Source organism: Brachionichthys hirsutus, chromosome 24 (genome assembly GCF_040956055.1).
Source record: "Brachionichthys hirsutus isolate HB-005 chromosome 24, CSIRO-AGI_Bhir_v1, whole genome shotgun sequence".
Classification (NCBI taxonomy): Eukaryota; Metazoa; Chordata; class Actinopteri; order Lophiiformes; family Brachionichthyidae; genus Brachionichthys; species Brachionichthys hirsutus.
Window position 1 is genome coordinate 1,570,472 of NC_090920.1, and position 26,408 is coordinate 1,596,879.

Here is a 26,408-nt window from a genome sequence, read left to right on the forward strand (position 1 = left end):
CCGATGATCGGCTGAATTTACAAAAACAATGATTTGATTTGATATTAAATAGAAATTCCGGTTTCCACCTCTCAAAACTACAAAACGAGAAGTGTCTGAAAGCTTTAAGACGATTAAAACTTAAACTTTTCTCTTATCTTTGACATTTTTAGTTTTTTTCCCGCACTTCAAAGGAGTCAAAGCGGGTCGGAGACAACTGGAGGAGACGTTTACGCCTTCAAACACCAATAATATGGCACAAGGCCTGTAATTGCATCACCAATGAGCCTTTCCTCTTTGCTAAAGGACTTTGAAACGACGACTAACTTTCGTCCTTTCGTCCATCGAGTGTTTCCCGCATCATTTCCACGCCAGCGGTTCGCCGGAGAGACATAAAAGGAGGGAGCTCAGATTCAAGTTCTTCAAAAGCAACACCATAAGGCTTTATCCGTGGCGAGCGCTGGGGAAGAATGGGGAGGCGTGGGGGGGGCGGGGGCGGCGGCGGAGCCATTTTGTGCACTTCGTCGTCCATCGGAGCGTAAAGCGTGATTAATTCAATAGCCGCAATAGAGGAGGCGGCTAGCTGCACCGCAACACCGAGCATGACCCACTTTCCCCATCAGATGTCATGAAAAATTCCCGTCGCCCCCCGGAGGAGATGGGAGGAAAAATCGATGCGTGTTGGAAATGAAGTGAGGGCTTTGGAAAGTAAGAAACGGAGGGAGGTGTCATCCCAATGGGGCAAATGATCCGGGGGGGGGGGGGGCTCGGCCTAATCCCATTATGATACGGGACATATGAGCAAAAAATACAATCCGGTGGGGCGAACCATTCAAAAGCGGCTCTCAACTCCGACCTCGCCTAAAAGACTTCATTTTTTCTGTTGACCTCAATCTGCAGTTTCTGCCCCGATCAGAGGGAAGGAGTTCCTTTTCTTTTCCTTCGCTGGGATTATCGCGGATGAGCGGATAAGAGACGGTACCGGCCGCACGCTTCTGAAATACAAGTGAGACATGAAGCAGTTGGACTCCCTTCTTCTTCGCCAGCCATCGGTCTTGGGTTTCTCCCCCCCCCCCCCCCCCCATCCTCCACCCGTTGACGACCTGCACCGCTGGTTTGGGTCTTAAACCCAGATTAAGGATTTATTTTTTTATTTTTTTATGTAATCTGGTCTCCACTGGGAGATTGGAGGGACAGCTGGCAACAGAATCCCCGTCTTTATCTCTCGAACCTCCCACTGGCCTCCAACCGACACATCAGGCAGCGCTGAGCGTAGATTAGAGGGGGGAGTGGCTTCTGGGGCCGCTGGCGGACGGGGCAGCTGCTCCGATGATGAAAGACGTTCCCAACAAAACGGCTGGGTTGAGTTTCAGGTGGGGGGGGGGGGGCTTTTTAGTCAATTAAAAGCATCCATTTTGATATATTCTAGGAATAAATGTAAATATATGAACATCCAAAATACGCATAATCCTAAAATTATAAAGGAAAAACAGGCCGAGTGACCTTCAGAGGATAAAAACGTCTGTTTTTATGCTATTTAAGGTGATCGAATGAGGGAATAATCAATTTCCACGTGGCAACAATGCTTCTGATTGGCGGAGGATGACCTTGTCTGAGTCAAGGTCAGCTGCTTCGGGGGGGCTTCTCTCTTACCAGAATTTTCTTTGCGACGGCTGCATTGTTGATCAGAGGAAAGCAGCACTCGGACACGCATTTAGACGTCTCCTTCCTCGCGTCGCATCATTCTACAAAATGCAGGAGCCGCGGATTTAGGCGTCGTGTTTGTGCCAAAAAAAAAGGTTCAATAAAGAGAAATCACATGATCTGATATTTTCTTACATCGATCAATGCTTTTTTTTTTGCAATTTAGTTTCTTATTTAAAAAAAAAATCATAATTCACAATACAGATTTCAAAATAAAAGTACCTCCAGTCTCCTCAATAATAAAGAGTAATTTATGTACTCATTTAAATGTAACTTAATTTTAACTGAAGCTCTATGCAGTATTACATTCAAGCAAAAAAACAGTTTTAATGTGCCGCAGATTCCAGATCAACCTGGTCCTGATGCTGCGGCGCGAGATCCACCCTCCTGGACTGCAGCGCCCTCTTGTGCTCGTCCTCTGAACCGAAGCCTTTGAGTCATTGCGCCGGTTGTCAGCCAGAATCAGATGCGTTCCGGCTGAAATGGGCCTCGAACAAATGAAAGCGGTGCTCGGCGTGCGAGGGCTCAGTCTAGATTTTAACGTCTCAGTCGATTCGATCCCTTTTGAGAAGCTCTTTATTCCACTAAATGCTTGAAAGCTCCCCGTTACTTTACATTTCTCATCGAAAAAGGCTGTAAATACTGCCTCTTCTGCCCGACAGGGGACCAGTCGGCCGACTCCGTCACGCTCGCATTGGCCCTTGAACTCCTCTTTCACGTGACCCTTCCTTCGACATCCGATCCCAACATGGAGCCAATCAAAGTCCAATCCGAAGGCGGACTGAACGTGACCCTCACCATCAGGCTGCTGATGCACGGCAAGGTGGGAATAACACACGAAAATAAATCCCCTGCCCTGGAACGCTGGGTTTATTTCCAATTTAAAGCGCCACCGCCGGCACGAAATAAAACCTAACGTTGTTTTTTTGTGTTCCTGCAGGAGGTTGGAAGCATCATAGGAAAGGTATTTACCCCAACACAACAAGCAGAGCGTGCAAAGCGCCCCCCAATGCCAGTAGGGGTCACTACACATCTCAATAACGTTCCTTGTCTTTACTTCCAGAAAGGAGAAACGGTGAAGAAAATGCGTGAAGATGTAAGTCGAGCCAATCCAACGCTCCCGACGTGTGTTTTTGGCTCCAAATCACGGCTGTTTTTCCCCTCTTTTAGAGCGGCGCCCGGATCAACATCTCAGAAGGGAACTGCCCCGAACGGATAGTCACCATCACCGGGCCGACAGACGCCATTTTCAAGGCCTTCGCTATGATAGCCTACAAGTTCGAGGAGGTAGTACCAACCTGCTAATCATTAAAACGAACAGCTGTCAATACGCACAAAATCTGATCGTTTAATTGATTTTCAACCAATCGAAATAAAATGACAGTTCACCGTTTGATTTAAAAAAAAAAAAAAAAGATTTTCAGGAAACCAAATAAGCTTTTTTTTTTTTTTTTGCTCCAAATGACGTCATAATTCTAATACTAAATCTGTCTTTACATGACAAACATCAAAAACATTTTTAAAATCTGCACCTAAGAGCAGCGCTTGAGTAAATGCACTTTGTTCCACTTCATTGTCCCGCACAGACTCATTTCCAAATGGAATACAAAGCAGGCTTTGGCCCCGTTACGCCCGACAGAAATGTGCTGATCTAACCTTGCAGCACCTTTTGAAAGTGGGCCAGTACCGTGTTTGAATTTGGAGCGCCGGATCAGCGCCTCCGTCCGCACAAAACCTTCTCCTTCTCAAATAAAATACAGCTTTAAAATAAATTAGACGTTTCTGACGCGCAAAAAAAAAAAGCGGACACAAAAAATATTAGTCCTCCTTCCTCCGATCCCTTCAGGATATCATCAACTCTATGAGCAACAGTCCCGCCACCAGTAAACCCCCCGTGACCCTGAGGCTCGTCGTCCCAGCCAGCCAGTGTGGCTCCCTCATCGGCAAAGGAGGCTCCAAAATCAAAGAGATGAGAGAGGTAGGGCGCCGAAAGCCAAAAACTCTCCTCCCGATCAATAATATCCAAGATTTGAGCTTTAAATCCTCTCCGCTCTCACTTCCAGTCGACAGGCGCTCAGGTCCAGGTGGCCGGAGACATGCTGCCAAACTCCACCGAGAGAGCCGTGACCATCTCGGGGGCGCCGGAAGCCATCATCCAGTGTGTGAAACAGATTTGTGTGGTGATGCTCGAGGTACGATAAGGAAGGGGGGGGGGAGAGACATGAAGGGAAACAATGAATGTCAGCGTCATCTGCTAATTCACTTCCACAGCGGACTGGAAGTGAATTTTTTTTTTTTTTTTTTTTTTTTGCAACAAATTTCACTTCCGAAACGTGATAAAGCCGTAAATTTTGACAGAATTCTTTTTAAACTAAAGTAAGTCCCACCCGATTTGCAGCTGTCTCTCCGTTGCCTGCACTTTAATCCGAATGATTATCTGCGCAGCCAGACCCCCCCCCCCGCTGGGCCTTCACGGACGGATGCTAGGAGATATGTGCCGTGACTGTAAGTCTCTCTGCGGGGGCTCCGTAGATGTTTTGAAACGCCCGTGTGTAGAGTCATCATTATCCAGTTGAAAGTGGTGTTCCAGGTAAATCCGACTTTAGTTGAGCACCGAACCACGATTTGGACTCTTTTTTTTTTTTTCTCCGTCAGCATGAACACACAGTGAAAGAGCACCGTCACCGGTCGCCCCCCCCCCCCCACCTCCACCCAAGGCACCGCCCCCCCACTCCTGGTCTCACTTTATGCAACTTCTTTTCTCTTTCTTTTTTGCTCTAACGCTCTCTCCACATTTCACCCTTCTTCTCCTCCTCCTCCTCCTCTTCCTCCTCCTCCTCTGCTCTCCCTCAGTCCCCACCGAAAGGTGCCACCATCCCTACCGCCCCAAGCCTGCCTCCACCCCTGTCATTTTTTCAGGTGGCCAGGTAAGAGCAGACCGCTGGGGGCGACCACAGCCAACCTCAGCCTCTTACTGCAGCACCAGCCACTGCCTGTTAGTGTCACACCAGGTTTTACTCACAACCCCCCCCCCCCCAAACACTTCCTCCCCCCACCCCCAACCAGCATGGAACCACCGCTGTTTACTGTCTCCCCCCCCCCATCACCTACCGTTCAAACATACCTGGGATAACTCTCAGCCATGAACAGAATTTAAATGTAATTAAATTATAATTTATATCTTTAGGAAAAAAAAATGGCCGCTTACCTTTAAATCGATAATAACGGCAGCGACATCATCGTCCAATGTTTTCTCGAAAGGGACTTAAACTCAATGAAATGTTGCCTTTGGGCTGACATGATGGAAGCTAACCTCACCTGGACAAGAGGAAGCTGACGCACCTGTGTTCTGGTCATGTGACCTGTCCCACAACGAGGAGCGGTGAAATGCCACGGCGGCCTCTAGTGGTCGGAGTTGGGATCAAATTGTCAGACGACAAAAAAAACAAACAAACCCCAAGACTGTCTTCTTGTGATTTAATGGGATCAGCCTGATCAATCAATCAATCAATCTTCCACCTAAATAAGATATAAACTGACCTCGTGCGGTAGCTCGGCAGCTAAAATAACATTTGAACTCAGTTCTGACCTTTGTGCCCCCCCCCCCCCAATAAACTTCACAACAAATAAAGAACTCCTCCGGCTCCCTCCACACCCTCCCCATCACCCCCTCCTCATTGTCTGAGTCTACCTTTATTGATTTAGTTCAACTGGATCTGATTGATGAGTGAGCAGGGATTCTGTAATGCATGTCTTTGATGTACGTTTTTGCTGCGATGGCTAAACAGAGAGAAGCGCCTGAGTTGTAGAAACGTCATTTATTCAATCCAGTATTTCATCTTTGCCTGTAATAGAACAATAAATGTTTTTTTTTTTGGGGGGGGTTGTTTGCAGGCTTATACCATTCAAGGACAGTACGCCATCCCTCATCCAGATGTGAGTGCTACTCTTCTCTCACAGGCTCCTCCCACCCGTATTAATGCTAACTGTTAATATTACAATGACGCGCAGCTCCGAAACGTTTGACTCCTGCCCCCCCCCCCACTTTGGTTTGACGTTTAATCTCATGGGGCTTGGTCTGAAGACGTGCCCAGACCAAAGACCCGCTGCATGGCGTTTCCACCTTAAATTCAGCGCCATAAAATAAACACAATAAAGAGTCAGGAAACGACTCTCGCTATTGTGGACCCGCAAAAATAAAAGGAACGTGTGCGAAACACACCTGGTCAAGAGGCGGGTCAAAGACCTCTGCTCGCGGTCACACAACTCAGGCCAAGCCCCCCCCCCCCCCCCATGAGTCTCTTGTCTTCTTCGCTCTTCCTCGCCTGTCCGGTCATCCTCAGGCATTTCGGACACACCTGTCCCACGTGTGCGTTTGGAGTGTGTGCGAACGTATCTCTGAGTGTGTTGTTAACGATGACCTCATAGCTCTGCTGTCCTCCGCCTCCCCCCCCCCCCCACCCCCACCCCCCCCCAGCAGTTGAGCAAGCTCCACCAGTTGGCTATGCAGCAAACCCCCTTTACCCCCCTCGGACAGACCACCCCTGCCTTCCCCGGTACGTACCCACCTTTACACGACGACCCTCTTTACCAAAGCTCCTTCTCTCGTTTTTACCTGTAGCGACAGAGACATTACGGTCCACCCTCTTTTCTCTCTTCTTTCTCTCTCTTCTTCTTCTTCTTCTTCTTCATGTCGTTCTCCTCCTTAATGGTCTCTGTGGCGCGCCGCCGTCGACATGGCCTGCTGGTGGTCTGCTCTTGTTGATGTTTTCTTTCGTTGTCTGGTTTCCCCTTTTATACTTTGTTGAATCGGAGCGTAATTCGCAATCGGAGTTTTGCAAGACATTTTGATCGGGCTCCGCTCGGGACAGCGTCAAACTGTCCATCGACAGAAAACATTAAAGTCGATCGACGGCCTGGAATTCATCGACGCCGCTCCCTCGATGCGCCAAAGTCTATTTGATCCTCTTCCTTCCTCTCTCCCCTCCGTCTACCGGCTTCCTGTCTCCAGCAGCAGGTCTGGATGCCAGTAACCAGGCCAGTACTCATGAACTCACCATTCCCAATGATGTGAGTACATTCACCGAGTCATTCGTCATCAGATGTGATAATGAGCACAGGTCCATCCTAAGTCCCGCCTCTTCTTCTTCCCAGCTAATAGGCTGCATAATCGGGCGTCAGGGAACCAAAATCAACGAGATCCGCCAGATGTCTGGGGCGCAGATCAAAATTGCTAACGCCATGGAAGGGTCATCGGAGCGCCAGATCACCATCACAGGGACCCCCGCCAACATCAGCCTGGCCCAGTACCTCATCAACGCAAGGTTCGAACGCAGCCTATGATGGAACTATCATCAGAAATACGCATCACAGGGATGTCGCGTTAATACGATGTTTTCATTAAAAGCAACCTTTCCGTCGATCCACCAGATTCCGAGACGTGGCGGCCATGTGGAACGACCCATCTTCCATGACCACATCCTGAGATCCCTGACTGGCTTCCTCCGTTCGGCCCTTTCTCCTTGACTGACGACCCGCAGACGACCCTGATGAAGCCCTTCCGGACTCTGGCTCAGGCTCTCTGAAAAGCCCCCGACCGCCTTCTCGTCCCCGGTTCAAAGTCACTTGCCGGCGAGGGTTTGGTGCTCATTTTTTTTTTTTTTTTTTTTCAGAGAGCCAGATTAAAGAAAGAAAAAAACACACACACACACACAAAAAAAAAAGAAATTCTCTGTTCATTAGTGGGTTTTTTTAGACAACTGTTGAAGCATGTTGAATGTTTATTTAGAAAAAAAACTTGTGTTCATCTTTTTATCGCTATCTTTTGGCTTTTCTCTGCCGGCGAGGCGTCAAAACATTTAAAACTATGAAAAGTACTAGTAAAAAGTATTTGTAGAGACGTAGTTTTTTTTTTTGCAGCCGCTCCGTGACGCTATCGGCAGAGTGTGGTGGGATGTAGCCAAATTTCAAACAGAGAGAAACACCGGACTGTCCTATTCTTACGAATCCGATCTCTACCCATGACTCTTTGCTGCATCACATGACCCTTTTTAAGCCAATGGTGTCACTCCCAGAGCCTCCTTTCTCATGTTATTGTCCTATATACTTAAATTATCGCTTATATTGCATGTGTTCGGTGTCGTATCGTTGTGTAATTTGCGTAAAACCGTTCAGTGCAGGTGTTCCTTCAAACGTTGCTATATCTTTGTGCTCCTGTTTTTTTTTTTGGTCATTCACGTCCAGTCCTACTCCCTGCCCAAATGAAAAACTTTCCAACATACCCTCTTCCTACGAACGATCAATTATTAGTATATTAGATGCATGAATGGGAAAGTGCAAAAAAAAATCAGCGGCTAAATCAGTCACTGAAAATTTCAATGATTGTTTGCTAACTGTATTTGTTTTGTACAGAGGCTATTGTGACTTAGCACGTTAGCCGACTACGCGGCGCTCATGCAATAGACTAGTCAACACTTTACTCTGGACTGTCTCTCTGCTGGGAGGGACTATAGTTGGACTTAAAAAGCCAAGCGTTGCGTCCAAACTCTTCGGCTTCCTTCCCTTGTCTTAAAAAAATAAATAAAAATTGCCGGATGTGGAAACAAAAAATGGGCATTTTAGGGAGAGAGCAGGAAACCGAGGGAGGGAAGCTGACTGGCCTAAATGTTTTGGACGGAGCCAAATGGTACTTTTTGGGCCGAGGAATGTTCAGGGGTTCATGGGGGGGGGGGGGGGGGGACCCGTGGGGGGCCTGGGCGGACGTGACCACTCAGTCTCTTTTCAAGATTGTTCATCTTGTCGTGTTAACTTTGTTGTCATACGGTTGTTTTGACGCGTTAGGTTTGAATGTCTTTTTATTATTATTATTATTATTTTTTTTTAAAGGACATGTTGGATGACAATTCCTGCTAACCAGGATGTATTTATTTACGGCGTGGCGGTCGATGCACGTGTAACGCTTACGGTTCTTTACTTTTGTTGTTTTTGTATTTAATCTGAGGGCGAGGCGCGGCTGATAGTCGGCACGATTCGGCGCTTCAGCCGTCCCTCGTGCATTCCACTCATAAGGATGCTCTAAATGCGACGGGACGGCTTCGTCTGAGCGCGGTTCGATTTTGTCAGACACAGACAAAACAGCTGTTGAATGTTAACCGTCCAAAACAGCAACGTCTCGATTTGTTCTTAATGTCGATAACGACGCTTTCATTTCCGACCGTCGAGTTTCGGAGGATGAGTTTGACATGAAGTCTTGAAAATGTAACGAATTATCTGGTTTCATCTAAGACAGAAGTGTTTAGCTATGATTTCAGTTATGCTGAGCTAAATCTAACATTAATTAAGCGAACAAAAGATATTCTGCATGTTAATTACTCCGATTTAACCATGCATATTCACATTTGTACAGAGCCAGGCTAGCTTTTTTCATGTTGTCTGTCCTTGCGCTACCGTGGCTCAGCTGAATGCTAATTTGGAAATGAGTGGGAGTGATTGGAATTCTTGACCGGGAAGCAAATAATCAAATTGTGAATCTTTTCCTTGAATACTAAGCTTTCGGTAACATAAATGTAATTCTGTAAATGGACCAAATGCTGTATCGCTATGATGAACCGTACATACGCAACCATTATTCTGCAATAATACTTACATTTTGATGTGAACTCAAGTAGTAGCGCTAGAATTATGAATATGAATTTGTGTTTATTTTTATTTATCTAGCTTGTACTTTAATGGGAACGTTTGTCATAGGAACAAACTGCAATCACATTTTATGGCAAATGTACTTTTTAGGACAGCGATGAAATACCGCAGAGGGGTCTCTATCCAACTTAACGAACGCCCTCCGGAGGTATTGCGGGTTTTAGCCGTTATCGGAGCACGTGCACAAATCTCTGCTTCCAATTAGTACACAAATGAGAATGAACAAACAAGGATTGCTAATTCTAATTAACGCCCTTGGCATGTGCATTTGACTAAAGATGTTGTGCGTTATGAATTTTAATTGCTAAGCAGGACTATTGAGTCGTAAGTGCATCAACGTGTTACTCGGTGTTTGGAAAATGTAATGACATTTGTGTATATGGCTGAGTATTCTAAGACAAACTGCAGCTAATGCAATAATAGGGTGCAATGTGCAATTATTTACTGAGTTATTTCTTTAATGGCACAGATGGGTGACAGGAGAGTGGAAAAATGCATCTTTTTAAATGTCATCCACTTTCCATGTGGCGGTAACAGCAGGAAAGAAGAATGACCAAACTTTTTTTTTTTTGTCCAGCATTTGTGTGTAATGCAGTTTGAGGAAAAGGTGGTAGAACTTTGTAATTATTTTGGGGTTGATTTATTTGCTATGTGCAGATCTATATTAGTTGTGAGTAATGACATAGGTTTTAATTTCAAAGTGTTGGTACGTATAAAAAAAGAAATAAAGGTTCTTTTTTTTCTGTCACCTGGTTTCTCTGTTTTCTCTTTGATGCTTTCTGACAGAAAATAAATTCATTTCAGCTAATTAATGTCCGGCAAGATGACTAGGGTCGTCATTTTACCATAACAAAAAGGTACAATAAGAAAAATCCCGACTGCCACGCCCACTTCACACCTGTTCCCGTTCCGGCTTCCGCACTGTGACGTCAGCAGGATGTCTTTGTTGTTTCCTCTTTGCATGCCAAAATAAAAGATGCCTTCAAGAACCAATAATCGATGAGAAGTCGATGGGCTAGGCGGAGATCCAGATGAATAAGACAGAGATCAGGACTACATTACCCACAAGCCTCAGCGTCGGTTATTCAAAAGAAATGTCGGGAATCTGTTGCAACCACAATGCCGACCCGGGCTAATGGGTACTCTGTTGGTCAAATGGAACCGGACATCCCATAATAACCCCCTCCACTGCAAGGAATCCGCCAACAACCAGATAATCTGCTGAAACGAGAAGCATTTCACCGTGCGGCCCGTCCGGTAATAAACCGGAGCGATGAAGGGCGATGCAACCCGGAATGCTCTGAAGTCAATTTACTTTCAATAACGGTTCAATGAAAGGAAGGCTCATCCGGATGCGTCGTCTTGGCTCGGCTTGGCAGTTGGGCCGGATCCAGGCTTTCCCTTCAGGGTCGCTGTATAGCGCAGCAAACAGACAACCTTCTCCATAATGAAGAGGACTGATGTCAAAGCGACGAGAGAGAGAGAGAGAGAGAAGAGGTGCAAATGTAAAAGTCGCTGCAAATGCCTCTAAGTGGAAAGTTTGATGAGTCCCTATGGGTTTTTTTTGTTTTTTTTTTATCCTTGAATGGAGCCTCACTCTTATTAGGTGAAAGCAGCGACAAGCAGAGTGAGCAGAATCCAATGTCAGAGAGTCTCTGCGCTTTGTTCTCAGATGTACCGAGCTGGGCTCGGAGAGGTCGCCGGATACCGGAGGGCAGCGTGTGCCCCCCCCAGCCTTCAGAGGGGTGACTTTGTGTCGTCATCGGTTACAGGAAATGCAAATGGAGCCAAAGGATGCCCAAAACTTCAGGAACGACTGGAACCTTATATAGTCGAAAATACAAAGATTGTGTCGACACATGAGACACATCTGTTTTATGGAATATAATTACTTCTAAAGCAGGAGTTTGGATCCAGGATTTTTTTTTTTTTTTTTAACTGCAGGTATTTTGAGATGTTTGGACTCTAATCTGTGGAGATGATCTGGCTCAGTGGGTTCTGAAAGGGGGGGGGGGGGGGGGGGTCATCTTGGATCCTCTCTATCCAGTGTGTGGCTGTCTATGTGTGTGTGTGTGTGTGTGTGTGTGTGTGTGGGGAGGGGGGGGGGGGGCGCGCAATTTGCGCTGCTGCGCCTCTGCGTAAATCCACACACGCACACCGGACCGGCTTCTTCCTCTGGTTGCTTCTCAAAGGATATGATCCGCGGTAATCGATCACCCGGATCGAAGAAGGTGATCTCTCCGTGACGGACGGAGCGAACGAGTCAGGTAGGCTGCAGACACAGATGAGCCGATTTCACTTTTTCCAATCCATTTAAAATGCCGTGAGGGAGTTTAAAGAACTTTTAAACGTATCGATACACGGGAGGTGATTGGATAATTTAGCATAATAAAATAGGGGCGAAGCGTCGATCGATTTTTGTTGTTGTTGTTGCTTTATTTTTATTTTTTTAGCGAAACGGATTCGACATTAACAGGAAATTGATTTGGCAATATGTAAAAAAAAAAAAAATTAACGGAAGAGAAACTTTAGAAAACTTGATAAGCTTGCTTTTAACTGTTGCGTTTCAATATCGATCAATCAATCTGATCATCAGCCTCGAATTCAGAGAAAAACACTGGTTTCAAATGTTGTTCTCACTTTTAATCACATTGAACTCTAATCCAAACTCCAACTATCCGTGTCAGGAGACGTTGTGATTTAATCTACTCTTAATCTGTTAATTGTAAATCTCATTTATAACCGTTTAGTTCATCTGCTGCACGAAGGACTCGTCTTTTACTCGACTGCAGGGATGCTCCTATAGAAACATGCCATTATTATAATCCTGACCTCTAAGGTTAAGGAGGAATTCCCTTTCCACCCCTTCCAATTTGTGCGTCGGTTTTTGTCGCGCCGACCAGCAGCACCGCACAAAACAAAGGAGAGAAGACTTGACATTCTCTCTCTCTCAACCTCATCTCTTTGATATCTTTGTCTCTTTCCCAGCCGCAGCTTATTGCAGGAGGCGGCGTCCTCCCACCCTGAAGTTCACCTTCGCCTTCCTCGCCCGGCCGCGTCTCCAATTCGGCGTCTCGTCTCGCTACGATGGAGACCTTTGGACATTTACTCATTCGTAGGTCGGAGCAATGCCGATTCCAGGGTCATCTGGAACCTGGTTTGACTTTTGCTGCAATGCTTTGGTGACCTTTAACCTTTTAATAACTCGCCTGTAGCAAAAAGAAAACCACCAACCAACCATTGGCGTCGTTCGATGCGGGGCCCGTTGCAGTCGGCGTGCTCTCCCCCAATGGGGGCCCCTCAAAGGTCCGGGTCCTCCACCAGACCGCCCTCCCGTGGCCGCCTTTCGTTCGCAGGGACACTGTGGCTCCTGTCGACGGTCACGGCTGCGCGCGCTTGCCCCGAGGGGTGTCACTGCACGGAGAGGAACGGCGTGGTGGTGCAGTGCACCTCGCGCCACCTGGAGAGCGTCCCGCCGAACCTGCCCCGGGACACGGTCGTCCTCTTGCTGTCGTCGAACCGGATCAAGCGCATCCCGAAGGACGCCTTCGCGGACCTCCGCCGGCTCAGGGAGCTGGACTTGTCCCACAACGCCATAGAGAGCGTGGACGCCGGCGCCTTCCAAGGAATGTCCGAAAAGCTGCGCGCCGTGGATCTGTCCAACAATCGCCTCAGCAGCCTCCCCAGGGACGCCTTCGCCGAGCTCCACGCCCGCGTCCGTCTGTCCGGCAACCCCTGGCACTGCGAGTGCTCTCTGCAGGAGGCGCTGAGGGAGCTGAGGCTCGACCCCGAGACGGTGAACGAGGTCACCTGCCACACGGCGGCGCGGGAGGAGTACGTGGGACAGCCGGTCATCCAGGTCCTGGACTCCGGCGTCAACTTTTGCAATTTCCACCACAAGACGACAGACGCGGCCATGTTTGTGGCCATGTTCTGCTGGTTCTCCATGGTGACGGCGTACATCGTATACTACATCAAACACAACCAGGAGGACGCCAGGAGGCACACGGAGTACCTCAAGTCGCTGCCCAGCCCCTCCCACACGGGAAAGGACTTTGATGCAGCCAGCAGCGTGTTCTAGCGTGCAACATTCTTCCCGTCTCACAGAATGTGGCGGGCTATTCTTTTTTTTTTCTGCTAAATATTATGCATAAATTCGTAAAAGCGTCTCCACGGCGGGAGCTCGGCAAATGACAAGGCGGTGCAACTGGGAATTCATCCATCAAGTAAACCCGAAAGCCGTTACAAGCCGATTGAAGATCATTTAATTCAGGATTAAAAGGTGGATTCACTTGAGGAAAAGTTGTTCTGGTTCAAGTTTTGGATTTATAAAAAAAAAAAAAATCCTGACTTTGTGGCAGAGAGAGGAAATATTCTGATATAATATCTGAAATTGGCACCTCTTTCGTTTTGCTTTGAAATGGAATAAAATGTCGTAGAACGCTTCAGACGAGTCTGACCCCGCTCTAAATCAACCCTGTTTTTATAAATTGCTTGTTGGGCCAGTTTAAGTTTGTATTATGAAAAGGCAATAAGCCAATCCCGTACTCGCATTCCCCACTGAGCTCTTGCTGTAACAATAAGTCAAAACTTGTCATCTCGTCTTTATTTTATTTGGATGGTAAAATAAAATGTACTCATCAGTCTCCTGCTCCTTCCTCCACTCCGGGAACGATGAAAAATGTGTTTGGCAAAGACAACGACTTTGCTTCAACACTAATGAGGTCTTGTTTTATTGTTCTGCACCTCCGATGTTGGAACCGAGACATCACCTGCAGCGACGATCCGGATGAGGCAGAACATCAACCCAGAAATTGTGTCGACATTCTTACGGTTTCCATGTCTATAAATCTAATGAGGAATTAGATTGCCGTTGGTTCTGGGCTGCGACTTAAAACCCATCTTGAGTAATGTAGCATAGAAAGACAGAACGTATGTGAACTTGGCCACGATTGGCTGCCGTGTGCTCATAAAACTACGGAGCAAAACTCACTTTGACACCCCATTAGGCACAAGTATAAATGCATTTGCAGTGATAAAATGTAATAACAGTAAAGGGGGGGGGGTGAATACATAAAACAACTTTTCGTGCTGACGCTGCAAGCTACATATTTAATTACAGTTAATTAGTGTAATTTGACATGCATTTTTTTTATATATATAATGATTCTGCTGCAGGAGAACTTGTCAATGTAAAGTCTTTATTTTTTCGACAGATTGCAGAAAGCCTCACATAAATAAATAAATTCTGACTTACCAAAAATGGCCTCAACATCTACCAAGCCAAGCTGCTAATGTCTGAGGTCAGTTTGAGGTTGGAATCAGCGCCGGTGTGGTTAATAATGATTGATCCAACATGCTCATCCTGACTATACTGACGGCACCTGAGGGCTCATGTCAGAATCTCTGCTTAAAAAAAAAAAAAAAAAAAAAACGGTCTGTTCTATGAAAGACATCTTCAAAACCCTTGTTGCCGCCGGAAACGAATCGCCCTGCTAAACTCGTCCGCGGATTAATCACCCAACTAATCGGCTCCGTCGCTCGTCCTCGGCGAAGCTCGAAATACACCCGAAGGTCAAATCCCCCCCCCCCCCCCCACCCCCCTTCTCTTCCATATTTAACGTGAGCACACTCGGGGGGGAATCGAGAGAACAAGTGCGGAGCTTTATTTTGAGCGTTATTGTGAAAAGTGCGTTCATACAGCAAAAAGTTCATCAAATGTTTCAGGAATTTGTGCATTTAAAAAAAAAAAAACTGTTCTTCCTCAGACAGTATTTTGTGTCCACAAGTAACGGGACAGCAGGTTTAATAAGGTCCAGGTGCGCGTCTACACAAGTCCTTCATCCCTTATCCCTTGACCCAGATGTGTGCTGATCTGGGACGACCGGAGGCTCCTCATTTGGCCCCGCGCTCTCACCTCATACAGCTCCACCGAGGTTTTCCTGTACCTGCAGGGAAACCGACGTTCACCGCACTGGACCCAACAAAACACCGGCGCGGGGGCGAACGTTCAAAACGACGGCGACGGGTCGAACTCACGTCCTCAGCAGCAGAGACGACAGGACGACGGAAACGGACGAGGCGGCCATGGCGGCGGAGCCCATCCAGGGCTGCAGCACGAGGCCTGCGGGCATGAACACGCCTAGCAGAGAGGACAAATCCGTCAGCCCGTCCAGTAAACCGTGGGTTAAACGAGACGCTCGGAGTCTCGTCTGAGAGCGGCGGCGCCGCGCGACGGCCACACCTGCAGCGATCGGTATTCCCAGGAGGTTGTAGACGAGGGCGAAGGCGAAGTTGATCCGGATCCTCCGCACCGTCTTCTGGGACAGCTCGATGCTGGCCACCACGTCCAGCAGGTCGTTCTAGAGGGAGGGGAGGCGGGGGGGGGGGGGGTCAGAGGTCGCCTCTGAGTGGCGACCGTCGACCGCGGAGGGCCACCTACTCGGATCAGGACGATGTCGGCCGCCTCGATCGCCACGTCGGTGCCGGTGCCGATGGCGATGCCCACGTCGGCCCGAGCGAGGGCGGGCGAGTCGTTCACGCCGTCTCCCACCATGGCGACTCGTATTCCTTTCTCCTGCAGCTCCTGAACTTTCGCCACCTTGTGCGACGGCAGCACCTCGGCGAACACCGTCCCGATTCCCACCTGAGCGGGAACGGGAAACGGTAAAAAACCATTCCCTTCAGGGTGGCCGCCCGGCGCTCCCTCTCGGAGACGCGCCTTTACCTGCGCGGCGATGGCTTTGGCGGTGCGTCTGTTGTCCCCCGTGATCATCACCACCTCGATGCCCAGGCTTTTGAGCGTGTGCACCGCCAACGCCGACTCGGCCTTCACCGTGTCGGCGACGGCCAACATGGCGCACAGCACGCCTGCCGGAGGAAACGTTTATGCAGCGAGGCGGAAGACGGGCGGAGGACGGAGATAAAAAGGCGCGGCGGCTCTCACCGTCTACCGCCACCAGGACGGCGGTCTGCCCTTTGGTCTCGTGGCTCGACATGGCGGCCTCAACGTCGGCGGCGATGTGGTGGCCGTTCCTCCTCATCCACTCCCTGTTCCCAATCAGCACGGAGTAAGACACAGGCTCACCTGGGGGGGCAGGAACGTCGTACAACTTGAACCGAGCGATGGATAAACGTCGGCGAGGTGAAATCCGACGGCGCCCGAACCTGAGGACGAGGCCTCTGCGGCGGGGAGGAGGCTGCTTTCATCGGCGGTCGCTCCCGGCAACAGGAAGCGCTCTTCGCCCTGCTGCCGCACCAGATGCTCCACGTTGGAGACCCGGCAGCTGATCCCGCATCCGGGCACCGCCTGGAAGTCCTGGCAGTAGCCCAACGTGCCGGAACCCAGCTCCTGTGGTGTCCCGACAGATTAGGAGATGTTACAACCCGGATTATTTCATGTGGGTTGCATAAAAACGGACCCGTTTGATCTCGCCTCTTTGCAGTGCTTCGCCACCGCCATGCCCAGCGGGTGCTCGCTGCTGGCCTCCGCCGTGCCGACCACAGCCAGGATTTTTCGGAGGGGCATGCGGGCCATTTCCCACAACACCAACACGCGGGTGACCCGCGGGACGCCGTTCGTAATGGTGCCGGTCTTGTCAAACATCACAGCGCGGATCTGAAACGCAGAAAACACGGCGAGTCAAGATGTGCTGCCAATCTGCCAGATTAAAAAGGTCTGCCGGAGCAAAGCAAGCACAGAAATCCATCCACCAGGGGGCGCCAGATTCTTCCTTTCCTGGTTTGATCAGACGGTGGGGATTGGGATCAATTCTGCTCTGAGATAAACAATCAACGTTAAGCATGATGAAGGACGTAAAGCGCTTTGCCTTGTGGGCCATCTCCAGCGGCTCGCCTCCTTTGATGAGGATCCCGTTCTGAGCTCCGACCCCCGTGCCCACCATGACGGCCGTCGGGGTCGCCAGACCCAGAGAGCAGGGACAGGCGATGGCCAGAACTGTGATGGACGCCTGGAAGGCGAAGCGGATGACGACTTCCGCCTCTGGGATGTTCTGGTTGTAACCCTGAGAGGAAGAGACTTTATTTCAGCGTGATAAAAGAAAAAGAAAAAAGAATCCTTTCATTTTGTTAGCGCGAGAAAAAACACTCGCATGCAGCGCCTACCGGGAAGTTCTCCCTCACGATGTCAAAGTTAGCGAACCCAATCGCTATCCAGGCCACCAGCGTCAGCAGAGAAACCATGGCGATGAAGGGCACGAAGTAGCCGCTTAGCCGGTCGGCGAACTGCTGGATGGGGGCCTTGGGGGAAAACAAAAAACAAGATTCGGGACGATGTCGAGCAACAAGTGTCGATCCAAAGCGGGAATCCTCCACCTTTGAGGTTTGGGCCTCTTCTACCAGTTTGACTATTTGAGACAGAGTCGTGTCCGCGCCGACGTGGGTGGCCTCCACCAGAAGGGCGCCGTGGGCGTTGATGGAACCGGCGATCACCGAGCTGCCCGCCTTCTTACTGACCGGCATCGGCTCGCCTGAGGAGACAGAAGCAGGAAAGATCTTCTGCGCGTTCCGGGTCGAAAGTCAATAACATAAACGAAAGGTGTAAAAATTCACATCCTCCCACCTGTGATCAACGACTCGTCTGCCATGGAGCTTCCCTCGATCACCTTCCCATCAACGGGGAACTTCCCTCCCGGGACGACTTTCACGACGTCGCCCCGCTGGACCAGCTCCACCGCCACCTGCTCCTCGCTGAAGAAAGCAAAAATGGCCGGTCCCTGTGACGGCTAACGGTTTATTCCTTTAGATCCACGCCGCTTGAATCTCACCTGATGACGGCGTGGCCCCGTCCCAAAGTCACCACGGTGGCATCGGTGGCTTGGAGGGACATTAACTTGGCCAAAGCCTCTGAGGTTTTACCCTTCGCCACGTGCTCCAGCCAGCGACCCAAAGCGACGAACACGAAGAGCATCGGCGGCGTGTCGAAGAAGGTGACGGGACTCTGGTCGGCCCGCTCCGCCATGGCCACGGCGAGGACCAGGCAGGAGTAGACGTAGGCGATGGAGGTGGCCAACACGATCAGAACGTCCATGTTGGCGGCGCAATGTCTCAACGAGCGATACGCGTGGATGTAGAAGTACCGGCCGCCGAAGATCTGGGACGGAAGACAAAACCGCATTTGTGGTAGAACGCTGGCGAGAAAGAGCAAAATGGCGTTTTCGTGTGTCCCCCCCCGACCTGGACAGGCGTGCACAGCAGGAAGAAGGCCAGGTTGAGGAGGGACAGGCCCGGCAGCAGGTTCTGCTCTTCGGGCATGGAGCCTCCGTGTTCCTGGTGTTGACTGTCCATGACCATCATGTATATCATGAGGCCCATGACAGGCAGGCCGAAAACCAGACTGAACAGGAAGGAGTTCTTCCACCTGGGGGGGGGGAGGAAGGACACGACACGGCCCATGGCCCAACCCATCAGAAAGTGTCACGGCAACCTGTGGTCGTTTTTTGGACTATTACTAGGGCGCTAATTCTGATAGCAGGGACAGTTGAAATCCAGATACTTGCTGTCGAATCTCCTCCGTGTGATCGAGGTTGTTTTTGAAGCCCGCTTTCTCGAGGCTGGCCTCGAAACCGAGGCCCTGGAACGAGAAATTAAAAACCTTTTTGTCAAAAGGTAAACCAGAGAGGACGGCGGCCCGCGCGGAGAAGTCGTCACCTGAATGATCTTGACGATATCTCGGGCGCCGAGCACTTCCGGGTCGAACTGGACGTGCGCTTTCTTAGTCGCCAGAGCCACCGAGGCCCCGGTGATCCCTTTGGTGGCGGCGAGCGTGGACTCGATGTTGTGCGTGCACGACGCGCACGTCATGCCCGTGATCTACACTCACAGGAAACGCACGAACTGAGCAGATGCACGTGCTCCGCCGGAAGCGCCGCGTCGCGCGCCGCCTCACCGTGAGATCCAGTTTCCCTCGTGCGACGGCGTCGTCCTCCATCAGTCTGGCGCCGAAGCCCAAATCCTCGATGAGTCGAGTGACGGCGGCGGCGTTTGTGACCTCCGGGTCGTACTTCACCTCGGCCTTTCCGGCCATCAGTGACACCAGCACCGTGGCGACTCCTTGGGGGGGGGTCACGGCGGATCGGCGTCACGCTGCGCACAAACTAAAACAGACGCACGGACGGACGCCCCGGAGCGCGCTCACCTTTGTGTTTGAGCAGGTTCCGCTCGATGTTGGCCACGCACGAGGCACAGGTCATTCCCGTGACGCAAATGAAGCACCTTTGAGCTTTCACCTCACTCCCGGGGGGTCCTTGTGCTCCGGCCTCGCTGTACGACCGAGGGAGGGAAGAAGGTCCGGGAGTCGACCTCTCGGGGCTCTGGACAGTCTTTGCAAACTCTGTAGAGATAAAAAGGAACAAAGTCTACGCTGGCAGGGGTAAGAGCCAATAAACATGGTTTTTGGCCTCGCTTCAATCCTCTTTGGAATATCCAAACCTTTTTCTTTTTCACATTAAGCCCACGTTCATCCTGCTGGAATGTCAGCGCTGGAGGAAGGGCCAGATGCGGCACGAAAAGCTCGCACTCGTCTCCGCTTTCGAGCGAACCCAGCGACCTAAGGAATGCGTGACCTTGAAAAGCACGTGAAAGAACCTACCCGGAATCTGCCCGCGTTAATTCCGGTTCTTGGCAAGTGGTTTTTGTCATTAAATCCAACAAGAGCCCTCCAGGTCGTCCTGGAGAGCTCACTTTGTCTGGTTCCCATCGCAACCAGCAGGTGGACCGGTGGAGCGGGCGAGGTTAGAATGAATCAAAGTACGTGCTAGAATTGATTTGCGCTTGAAGGTCAACAACGAAATCGACCTTTATGTGGGCTAGAAGACCTGGAAGGATTTTCTGTCTGTGAAATACAAAAAAAAAAAAAGAATATTGTGATGCGTTTTTTCTCGTCGTCGCCTACCTTCCAGTGACGCCTCGAAGCCCATGTCGTCGATGGCTGCCCTGAGTTGCTCCAGCGCCGTCAGCCTGGGGTCAAAGGTCACCGTTCCCTTTTCCTCCTCCAGCGACACCGCCATCGACCGCACCCCCGTCATCCGGGAGACCCTCCCTTCTATGGACTCAACGCAAGAGCGGCAAGTCATCCCTGCGATCCAAACGGTCGCGGTCCGAGCTGCCGAGTTCGGCCCGTTCCCGTTCCAGCAGCTCGGGTCTTGTTCCGGCGCGTCGCCGGCTAATAAAGTGGCGGCGAAACCCAAGTCCTCGATCCTCCCGATCAGATCCTGATGCGAAGTCAGGAGAGGCTGATAGACGATGTTCGCCGTGCCACCTCGGAGGGATACCTCAACATGCGTGACCCCACTCAACACGCCAACCTGCCCCTGGATGGTCTGCACGCAGGACCGGCTGTGCATGCCGTCCACCCCGATCCGCACCGTGGACTCGACTCCGAAGCCCACGGTCTGGAGCTCCGGGGCAATCTCTCGGGCGGTCCGAACTGAGGCGTCGTAGTCCACTTTGGCCGAGCCGCTCGGCGACGTCAGGCCGACTCCGGCGACCCCACTCAGGCCGGAGAGCCTTCTTTCGACGGCTTGGGCCTGGAGCTCCTGGGTGAGTCCGAGGAGTTTAAATGTCGCGCTAGAGGCCGTTTTGGGGGGACGGTAGAGCTCGCTCTCGCTCCCGTACTGGTACGCCAAGTTATCGAAGCCTTTTTTCTCGCTGTCAGTTGCATTCTTCTGGTGGGGGGGGGGGGGGGGGGGGGAAGAAATCAGAGAAATTGCTTCAACATTCTTCTCTTCCGCAAAAAAAACTTTGCTGTTCGACAGAAGCGTGACTTTTATTTTGAAATTTAGGCATCATACGCCACGAGATCCTGAAAGCAATGAAATATTTATGGAAATCTAATGACTCATTTTTAAGACGTGCGTTTTCCCAGCCCAACAAGGCAAATAAAAACATACATATCGTATTTAAACGTTTAAAACACCGCCGGGCGCTTCCACTCCGATGGGCCTGAGAAACCACATGACTTTGACCTCCATGTAAGCCTCCGAACGTGACTCTGCTTAAAGTCAGTATTTTCCCACACCTCACACAACCGAAAAAGCGACGTCAACCCTTTGTGAAGATCTGTAATCCCACTCCAATCCCATCTGGGCTCCATCGGGAGATTCCTCGGGCTAAATTAAGAGCATTTCTCCCAAGAACAAAAGATAAAAGTTGTGCATTATACAATAAGCACTTGAGATTTGGGTATACGCACGGTATCCATAGCAACAAATGTGAGATTTATATCATCTTCAATTTGCTTTTAGTTTTAAAATTCTGGCTAAAATCCTCCCAAACGGGGGTCGAACCCGTGACCTTTGCCCCTGAAGGCCCATCATCAGGCCTCTGGGGCAAACAAACAGGACTCATGAGACACAGAACATCAAACACGACGGCGCGTCCGGATCCGTCCGTCGGCGTTCCAGCCAGAAAGGCAAACGCCGAAATGTCCACGAGAGCAGAGACAGAAAGTCGCTAAATTACTGTTTAAATAAATAATAATTATTCATAAATAATGTTGCACCTTCACTCACTGTCCTGCTTTGCGTTTGTTTGTTAGAAAAGCTCACGTATTAATCTTTTAATGACGTTGTTGCTTAAAAGAAAATAAGAAATACTCGTTTAATTTAAGAAGAAGAGCGTAAATTAAACGCCTGCTGGAGTTGAGCGTATTTTCGGACCTCCTGATTTTATTGTCCCGCAAATTCTAACCCAAAGAGACGAGACGGGAGGCGCAGGTGGAACCGGAGGCCTACCTGGAGCTGCGGCGCACGGCGCGTCCCGCTGTCTCCGGCTGGGTGGGCGACACGGGCGCAGCCGCGCGTAACGGCGCGTTCATCCATCCAGATCTGCTCCTCTGCGCCGCGCGACGACTTGGAGACATGCTTTCCCAGACTTTTTGGAGACTTGGCGGAGAACATGGTCGAACCGCTCCAAAAGGGTCGTCCTGTCTGTCCGGGGGGGGGCAAAAGTCCACGCTGGAGATAAGGGAGCGCAGCGCAGCGGAGCGGGAGGCTTCAATGAGGGGAGGTGAAGCCTTTGATCACATGACTCCTCCAGGCCGGAGGGGGCGTCATCAGGATGATCACAAGATATCTCACAAAGGTGCGCCAGATCGATTGACGCGGATCCGAGACCGGATGCAGAACCTGGATCCGTTTAACTTTTTTACAAATAAGACCAGAATTTAAAAGTTCATAAAAGATCAAAGTTTCTCTAGAAAAATAACTTTTATTCGGTTCAATCAAACTTAAGTACAATTACTTAGATGAAAAGAACCACCTTCCCCTCATCGCCTACAGACTGGTACCGGAGATTAAAGCTGGATTTTCAAAATAAGGGCATGATTTCTGCTTTGAGAAATAAAATACAGCATCTTCAAATCGGCTCGAGTATTTATTTACAAAATACATTTGATTGACTTTAGTGGAGGAGCGGAGAGAAACGAGAAGAAGCCAAGAGGAGGAAACATTCGGGGAAAGACGGAAATTACTTTTTTCTGCTCACAACAAATAAAAATATAAAACACGGCAAAGTAAATCCGACTTTGGTCATCCCGTCTTTTTTTCCTGAAACGAGGAAATCCACCGGTTGAGACTCAAGACGATAAGAAGTTGCAGAAAAGTCCCTGATTGCAGAGGAAAGGAGTCGGTGATTGATCTGCATAGTAAGCGAGAAGGCACTTCCACCTCCAGCATCGACTCACCGACACGCCGTCCGGCGTCTCTCTTTAAATTAAAACGCGAAGCATCGGAATAACGAACGCACCTCCCCATCGCCGGCGTCTCCATAGAAACGTCCCCCGGGGCCTCCTGGACCCGGAGCGCCCAAAGTCATTCTCTCATCTCGGAGCGGGTCTCGACACCGCCATTTTAAAAAAACAACCGCAAGAAAGACTGTACAACGAGGCCGCAGGTCGGGGGGGGCGGGGCTTCAACGCTGCCGATCCCAGCGCCAGATGGAGGCGTCGTCGCACACGGCGATCAGGATGCTGCTGTCGCGGCTGAAGCTGGTTTGCCGTATGGCCGACGTGCACTTGGGGAGGGTCAGCGTGGTGCACCTGGAGGCCGAAGGGGGAGACCGGCGTCACTCAGCGGCTCGCAGTCTAACGGGGGGGGGTGGGTGGGGGTGGGGGGGTTAAAGGCTCCGCCTGCTTGCTTACTTTGCTTTGTGGGGGTCTTCTACTTCCAGGTCCCACACGTAAAGCTTCCCCACCTGGTTCCCCAGAGCCAGCATCTGTCAGGCGGCGGCAGAGCGAGACATTAAAGCGCCGGCGGCCACCAAACCCCCCCCCCCCCCCGCCGAACGCCGACCGGTCGTCACCTTCTGCCAGAAGTCCATGGAGAAGCGCATGTACCAGATGTCACACTGGCTGTAGTCGAAGCGTCCCAGAACCGTCACGTTGGACTCGTTGGGCTTGATGCGGTCGATGTCCTCCTCCATCTTGCCCGGTTTCCAGCAGACGATGGCGTTCTCGCAGGACTGCGGGGGAGAGGGAGAAGAAACCATTTATAAAGAGGGTTCTTCTTCTTCTTCAAATGACGTTTGTGTCGAAGCCAGTTTGAAACGAAACGTAAAGGAAAGCGTCCGGAGGGGAATTTGATTTCTGAAGCAGCGCGGAACGATTTAAAGACATTAAAACGAAAGACAAACAGAGAGATAAACAGAAGTGGGCGAGCGCTGGCTCCGCCCCTTTGGCGTCACCTTGGACAGGATCAGGTCTCCCAGCCACCGAACGCAATCCACGTAGTTCCGATGAATGTCTCGCGTCGAGAAGTCCGGGAAGTGAATTTTCTGGGATACGAAAGGCCTGGAGGAAACAAACGAAGGTGAATAGAAGCCCCGCCTCTTTATCACCCCCCCTCCCCCTCCCCCGTACCTGTTGGTTTTGGAAGGGTTGTACTCGTACGACCCCCGGATGGCTTTCTGCATCCTCTCCGAGTTGATGCGCCAGAGCTTCAGCGAGTGGTCCATCCCGCACGACATGATCTTCTCGCCCAGGAGGTCAAAGTCCTGCAGGAGGATTCAAACGGCATCAAACAGAACCCCCCCCGTTTGATGTTTGGCGACACCAGAGCGGCCCTCACAGCACTCAGGACTTCGTCCCGATGACCTTCCACCCCGCCGAATATGGCCACCAGCGTGTCCGTCTGGATGTTCCACAGGCGAAGGGCGTGATCTGACGAAAGAAGCCACGCCCGTTTTTTAAATTCCAAACGACCGCCGGCGAGCTTTAGACGCGGCCGAAATAAAACCATTAACCTTTACTGCCTCACATGACTCGCGTCAAGGCGGCCAATCAGACGCCGGGATTATGGGAAGCGCGTGACGACGCCTCCCGCAAGCCGGCATTTAAAACAAAGAAAGAAAAAAAACTTTATTGACACGACAACCGTCGTACCTTTGCTGACAGACAGGAGGAGATTGGGATCCCTGGGATGGAACTTGAGCTCGTTGATGGCGTTCCCGTGACCGACGTAATGCTGGATTTGAAAAGACACAATCTTGAATTCACACACACACACACACATGAAAAAAAACCTTCTGCGCGCACACACAAAAGGTCGTCCGCGGCGAGTTTGACCTTGATGCACTGCATGGTGATGTGATTGATCACCCGGATGATGCCCCGGGAGCCGGCCACCGCCAGCAGCGGGTGGCTGGTGTTGGTGTCGTAGGTCCAGGCGCACGTGTAGAAGTTCTCGTCCGCCTTTCGCACGCAAAACCGGAGTCAAGGAAGCTTAAAAACGAACGCTTTTTTCTTTTTGGCAAATCCACGCAGCCGATAAAAGGATACGTCGGCGTCGACGTAAGACTGCAGGAGTCGCACTTCCCCCTGAGAGTGGCATTCGTAGAGCGTTACCTGAGGGAGGAGCAGACGGCGGCGTTTTAGGCGCGGAGCGAAAACGAACGCTCAGAACGTGCGGCGGCGCGGCGCTTCGGCGCTCACTCTGTTGCTGCCGACGGTGGCGAACACCAGCGGGTCGCCCTCTTTGCTGTGCCAGTTGAACTGGACCCCGAACAGCGGCTGGCCGTGGTCCTCCTACGGAAAGCACCCGTTAAAAAAAAACGCGGTCACGCCCGAGACGGCGCCGACTCCCGGTTCGGGGTTTTTTTCCCTCACCCTCAGACTGTTGACGCATTTAAACGAATATCTGCACTTCTTTGACTTCCACTTGCCCTTGCCCCAGCTCTTTCTGCCCGGGGCGTTGGCCGTGTTGGTGGGCGTGTCCGGCCGCTCGGCGTGGGTTCCACTCTCAACGCTGACGTCATCGTCCTATGAGAGGAAAACCCCCACTCAGGTCATATCATGTAGCACAGCTAGCTTTACGGATGCTATCACCCTCCAGCGTAACGACATTATTTACACATGTCAATATAAAAATCATCTTATTTGCCTCCTCCTCCTCAATTAAGGCTCAACACGCGGCATTTCCCTGTATTTGTAGTAGCTGCTCATATGCTAATGCTATCCTCGACTCACACGTGATAAGCGCACGACAACACATTCGCCACATGTATATTATTTTTAAATTATTTGCTTTAAATTATTATAAACCGGAACTGACTAATGTCATCATTGTATATCTATATATAAAAAAAAAACCCGGTTGTTTGAATCTTGCCGGTGTCGCCGAACAAAGCAGCTAGCTAAACAGTTTAGCCGGCTGCGTTAGCACTATGCTAACTCGATAGAAGCATTTCATTTGTAGTTCGTTAAACAAAAAGCGCGTTTTCAGTGCTTACATTCTCGTCTCCCGATAAATCTGGGTTACTGTTCTCGTCACTGCTTAGTTTTTGTTTTTTCGTCGGTATTTCTTTTCCCGGTTGAGAGGGGGACTCGGACATGTTCTTATTTTCCCTCATTTTGGCTCAAACTCCGCCTCTTCCGCTCCACCGCGGCAAGGGCTGCTGGGTATCGTAGTTTGATTCAGATTCAGGCTGCGAGCTCTCAATCAGTATGTTCAAGTGCTTAATTCTAAGAAAAATACGAAATATTTACGTTCCGCTGTTGATTTTTTAAATTTGGC

General features: G+C 50.4%; 4 protein-coding genes across 4 annotated transcripts; 2 read left to right on the forward strand and 2 right to left on the reverse strand.

The window, feature by feature from the left end:
* Positions 1-2,431: 2,431 nt before the first annotated feature.
* LOC137912200 (poly(rC)-binding protein 3-like) lies at positions 2,432-7,168 on the forward strand. Its single transcript, XM_068756551.1, is given in 13 exon segments — positions 2,432-2,506; positions 2,624-2,647; positions 2,747-2,779; positions 2,854-2,970; positions 3,530-3,661; positions 3,747-3,875; positions 4,537-4,555; positions 4,558-4,610; positions 5,578-5,619; positions 6,161-6,239; positions 6,701-6,753; positions 6,838-7,007; positions 7,114-7,168. Coding segments are annotated over 13 exon segments (981 nt in total).
* A 5,502-nt stretch (positions 7,169-12,670) lies between these two features.
* Positions 12,671-13,462, forward strand: LOC137912244 (leucine-rich repeat-containing protein 3-like). Its single transcript, XM_068756593.1, has one exon. The coding sequence runs from the start codon at positions 12,671-12,673 to the stop codon at positions 13,460-13,462; it is 792 nt and encodes a 263-aa protein (XP_068612694.1).
* Positions 13,463-15,208: 1,746 nt separating this feature from the next.
* atp7b (ATPase copper transporting beta) lies at positions 15,209-22,298 on the reverse strand. The gene is made up of 20 exons (XM_068756594.1): positions 22,134-22,298; positions 20,294-21,065; positions 19,538-19,732; positions 19,289-19,452; positions 19,051-19,212; positions 18,900-18,973; positions 18,577-18,760; positions 18,168-18,493; positions 17,963-18,090; positions 17,716-17,870; positions 17,506-17,640; positions 17,211-17,405; positions 16,817-16,999; positions 16,549-16,732; positions 16,328-16,468; positions 16,109-16,251; positions 15,824-16,027; positions 15,626-15,743; positions 15,421-15,523; positions 15,209-15,329 (listed from the first exon to the last, which is right to left on the reverse strand). The coding sequence occupies exons 1-20, from the start codon at positions 22,296-22,298 to the stop codon at positions 15,209-15,211; spliced, it is 3,852 nt and encodes a 1,283-aa protein (XP_068612695.1).
* A 299-nt stretch (positions 22,299-22,597) lies between these two features.
* On the reverse strand, positions 22,598-26,244 carry eed (embryonic ectoderm development). Its single transcript, XM_068756549.1, has 12 exons — positions 26,125-26,244; positions 25,502-25,654; positions 25,328-25,420; positions 25,175-25,240; positions 24,962-25,087; positions 24,779-24,860; positions 24,465-24,556; positions 24,257-24,390; positions 24,082-24,187; positions 23,701-23,859; positions 23,540-23,613; positions 22,598-23,437 (listed from the first exon to the last, which is right to left on the reverse strand). Exons 1-12 carry the CDS (start codon positions 26,242-26,244, stop codon positions 23,311-23,313), a joined length of 1,332 nt encoding a protein of 443 aa, XP_068612650.1. The 3' UTR covers positions 22,598-23,310.
* Positions 26,245-26,408: the final 164 nt, after the last annotated feature.

Bases quoted from the DNA above. Each gene is read 5' to 3' on its own strand.
- LOC137912244 (XM_068756593.1), top strand. From the start codon at position 12,671: ATGGGGGCCCCTCAAAGGTCCGGGTCCTCCACCAGACCGCCCTCCCGT.
- atp7b (XM_068756594.1), bottom strand. From the start codon at position 22,298: ATGTTCTCCGCCAAGTCTCCAAAAAGTCTGGGAAAGCATGTCTCCAAG. The intron at 19,453-19,537 runs GTGAGCGCGCTC...CCCCCCCCCAAG, and splicing joins GAACCTGCTCAAACACAAAG to GAGTCGCCACGGTGCTGGTG. The intron at 18,761-18,899 runs GCAAGTATCTGG...CCCCCCCCCCAG, and splicing joins CACACGGAGGAGATTCGACA to GTGGAAGAACTCCTTCCTGT.
- eed (XM_068756549.1), bottom strand. From the start codon at position 26,244: ATGAGGGAAAATAAGAACATGTCCGAGTCCCCCTCTCAACCGGGAAAA. The intron at 25,241-25,327 runs GTGAGCGCCGAA...CTCCTCCCTCAG, and splicing joins CCACCGTCGGCAGCAACAGA to GTAACGCTCTACGAATGCCA. The intron at 24,557-24,778 runs GTACGACGGTTG...TTCTTTCGTCAG, and splicing joins CCTCCTGTCTGTCAGCAAAG to ATCACGCCCTTCGCCTGTGG.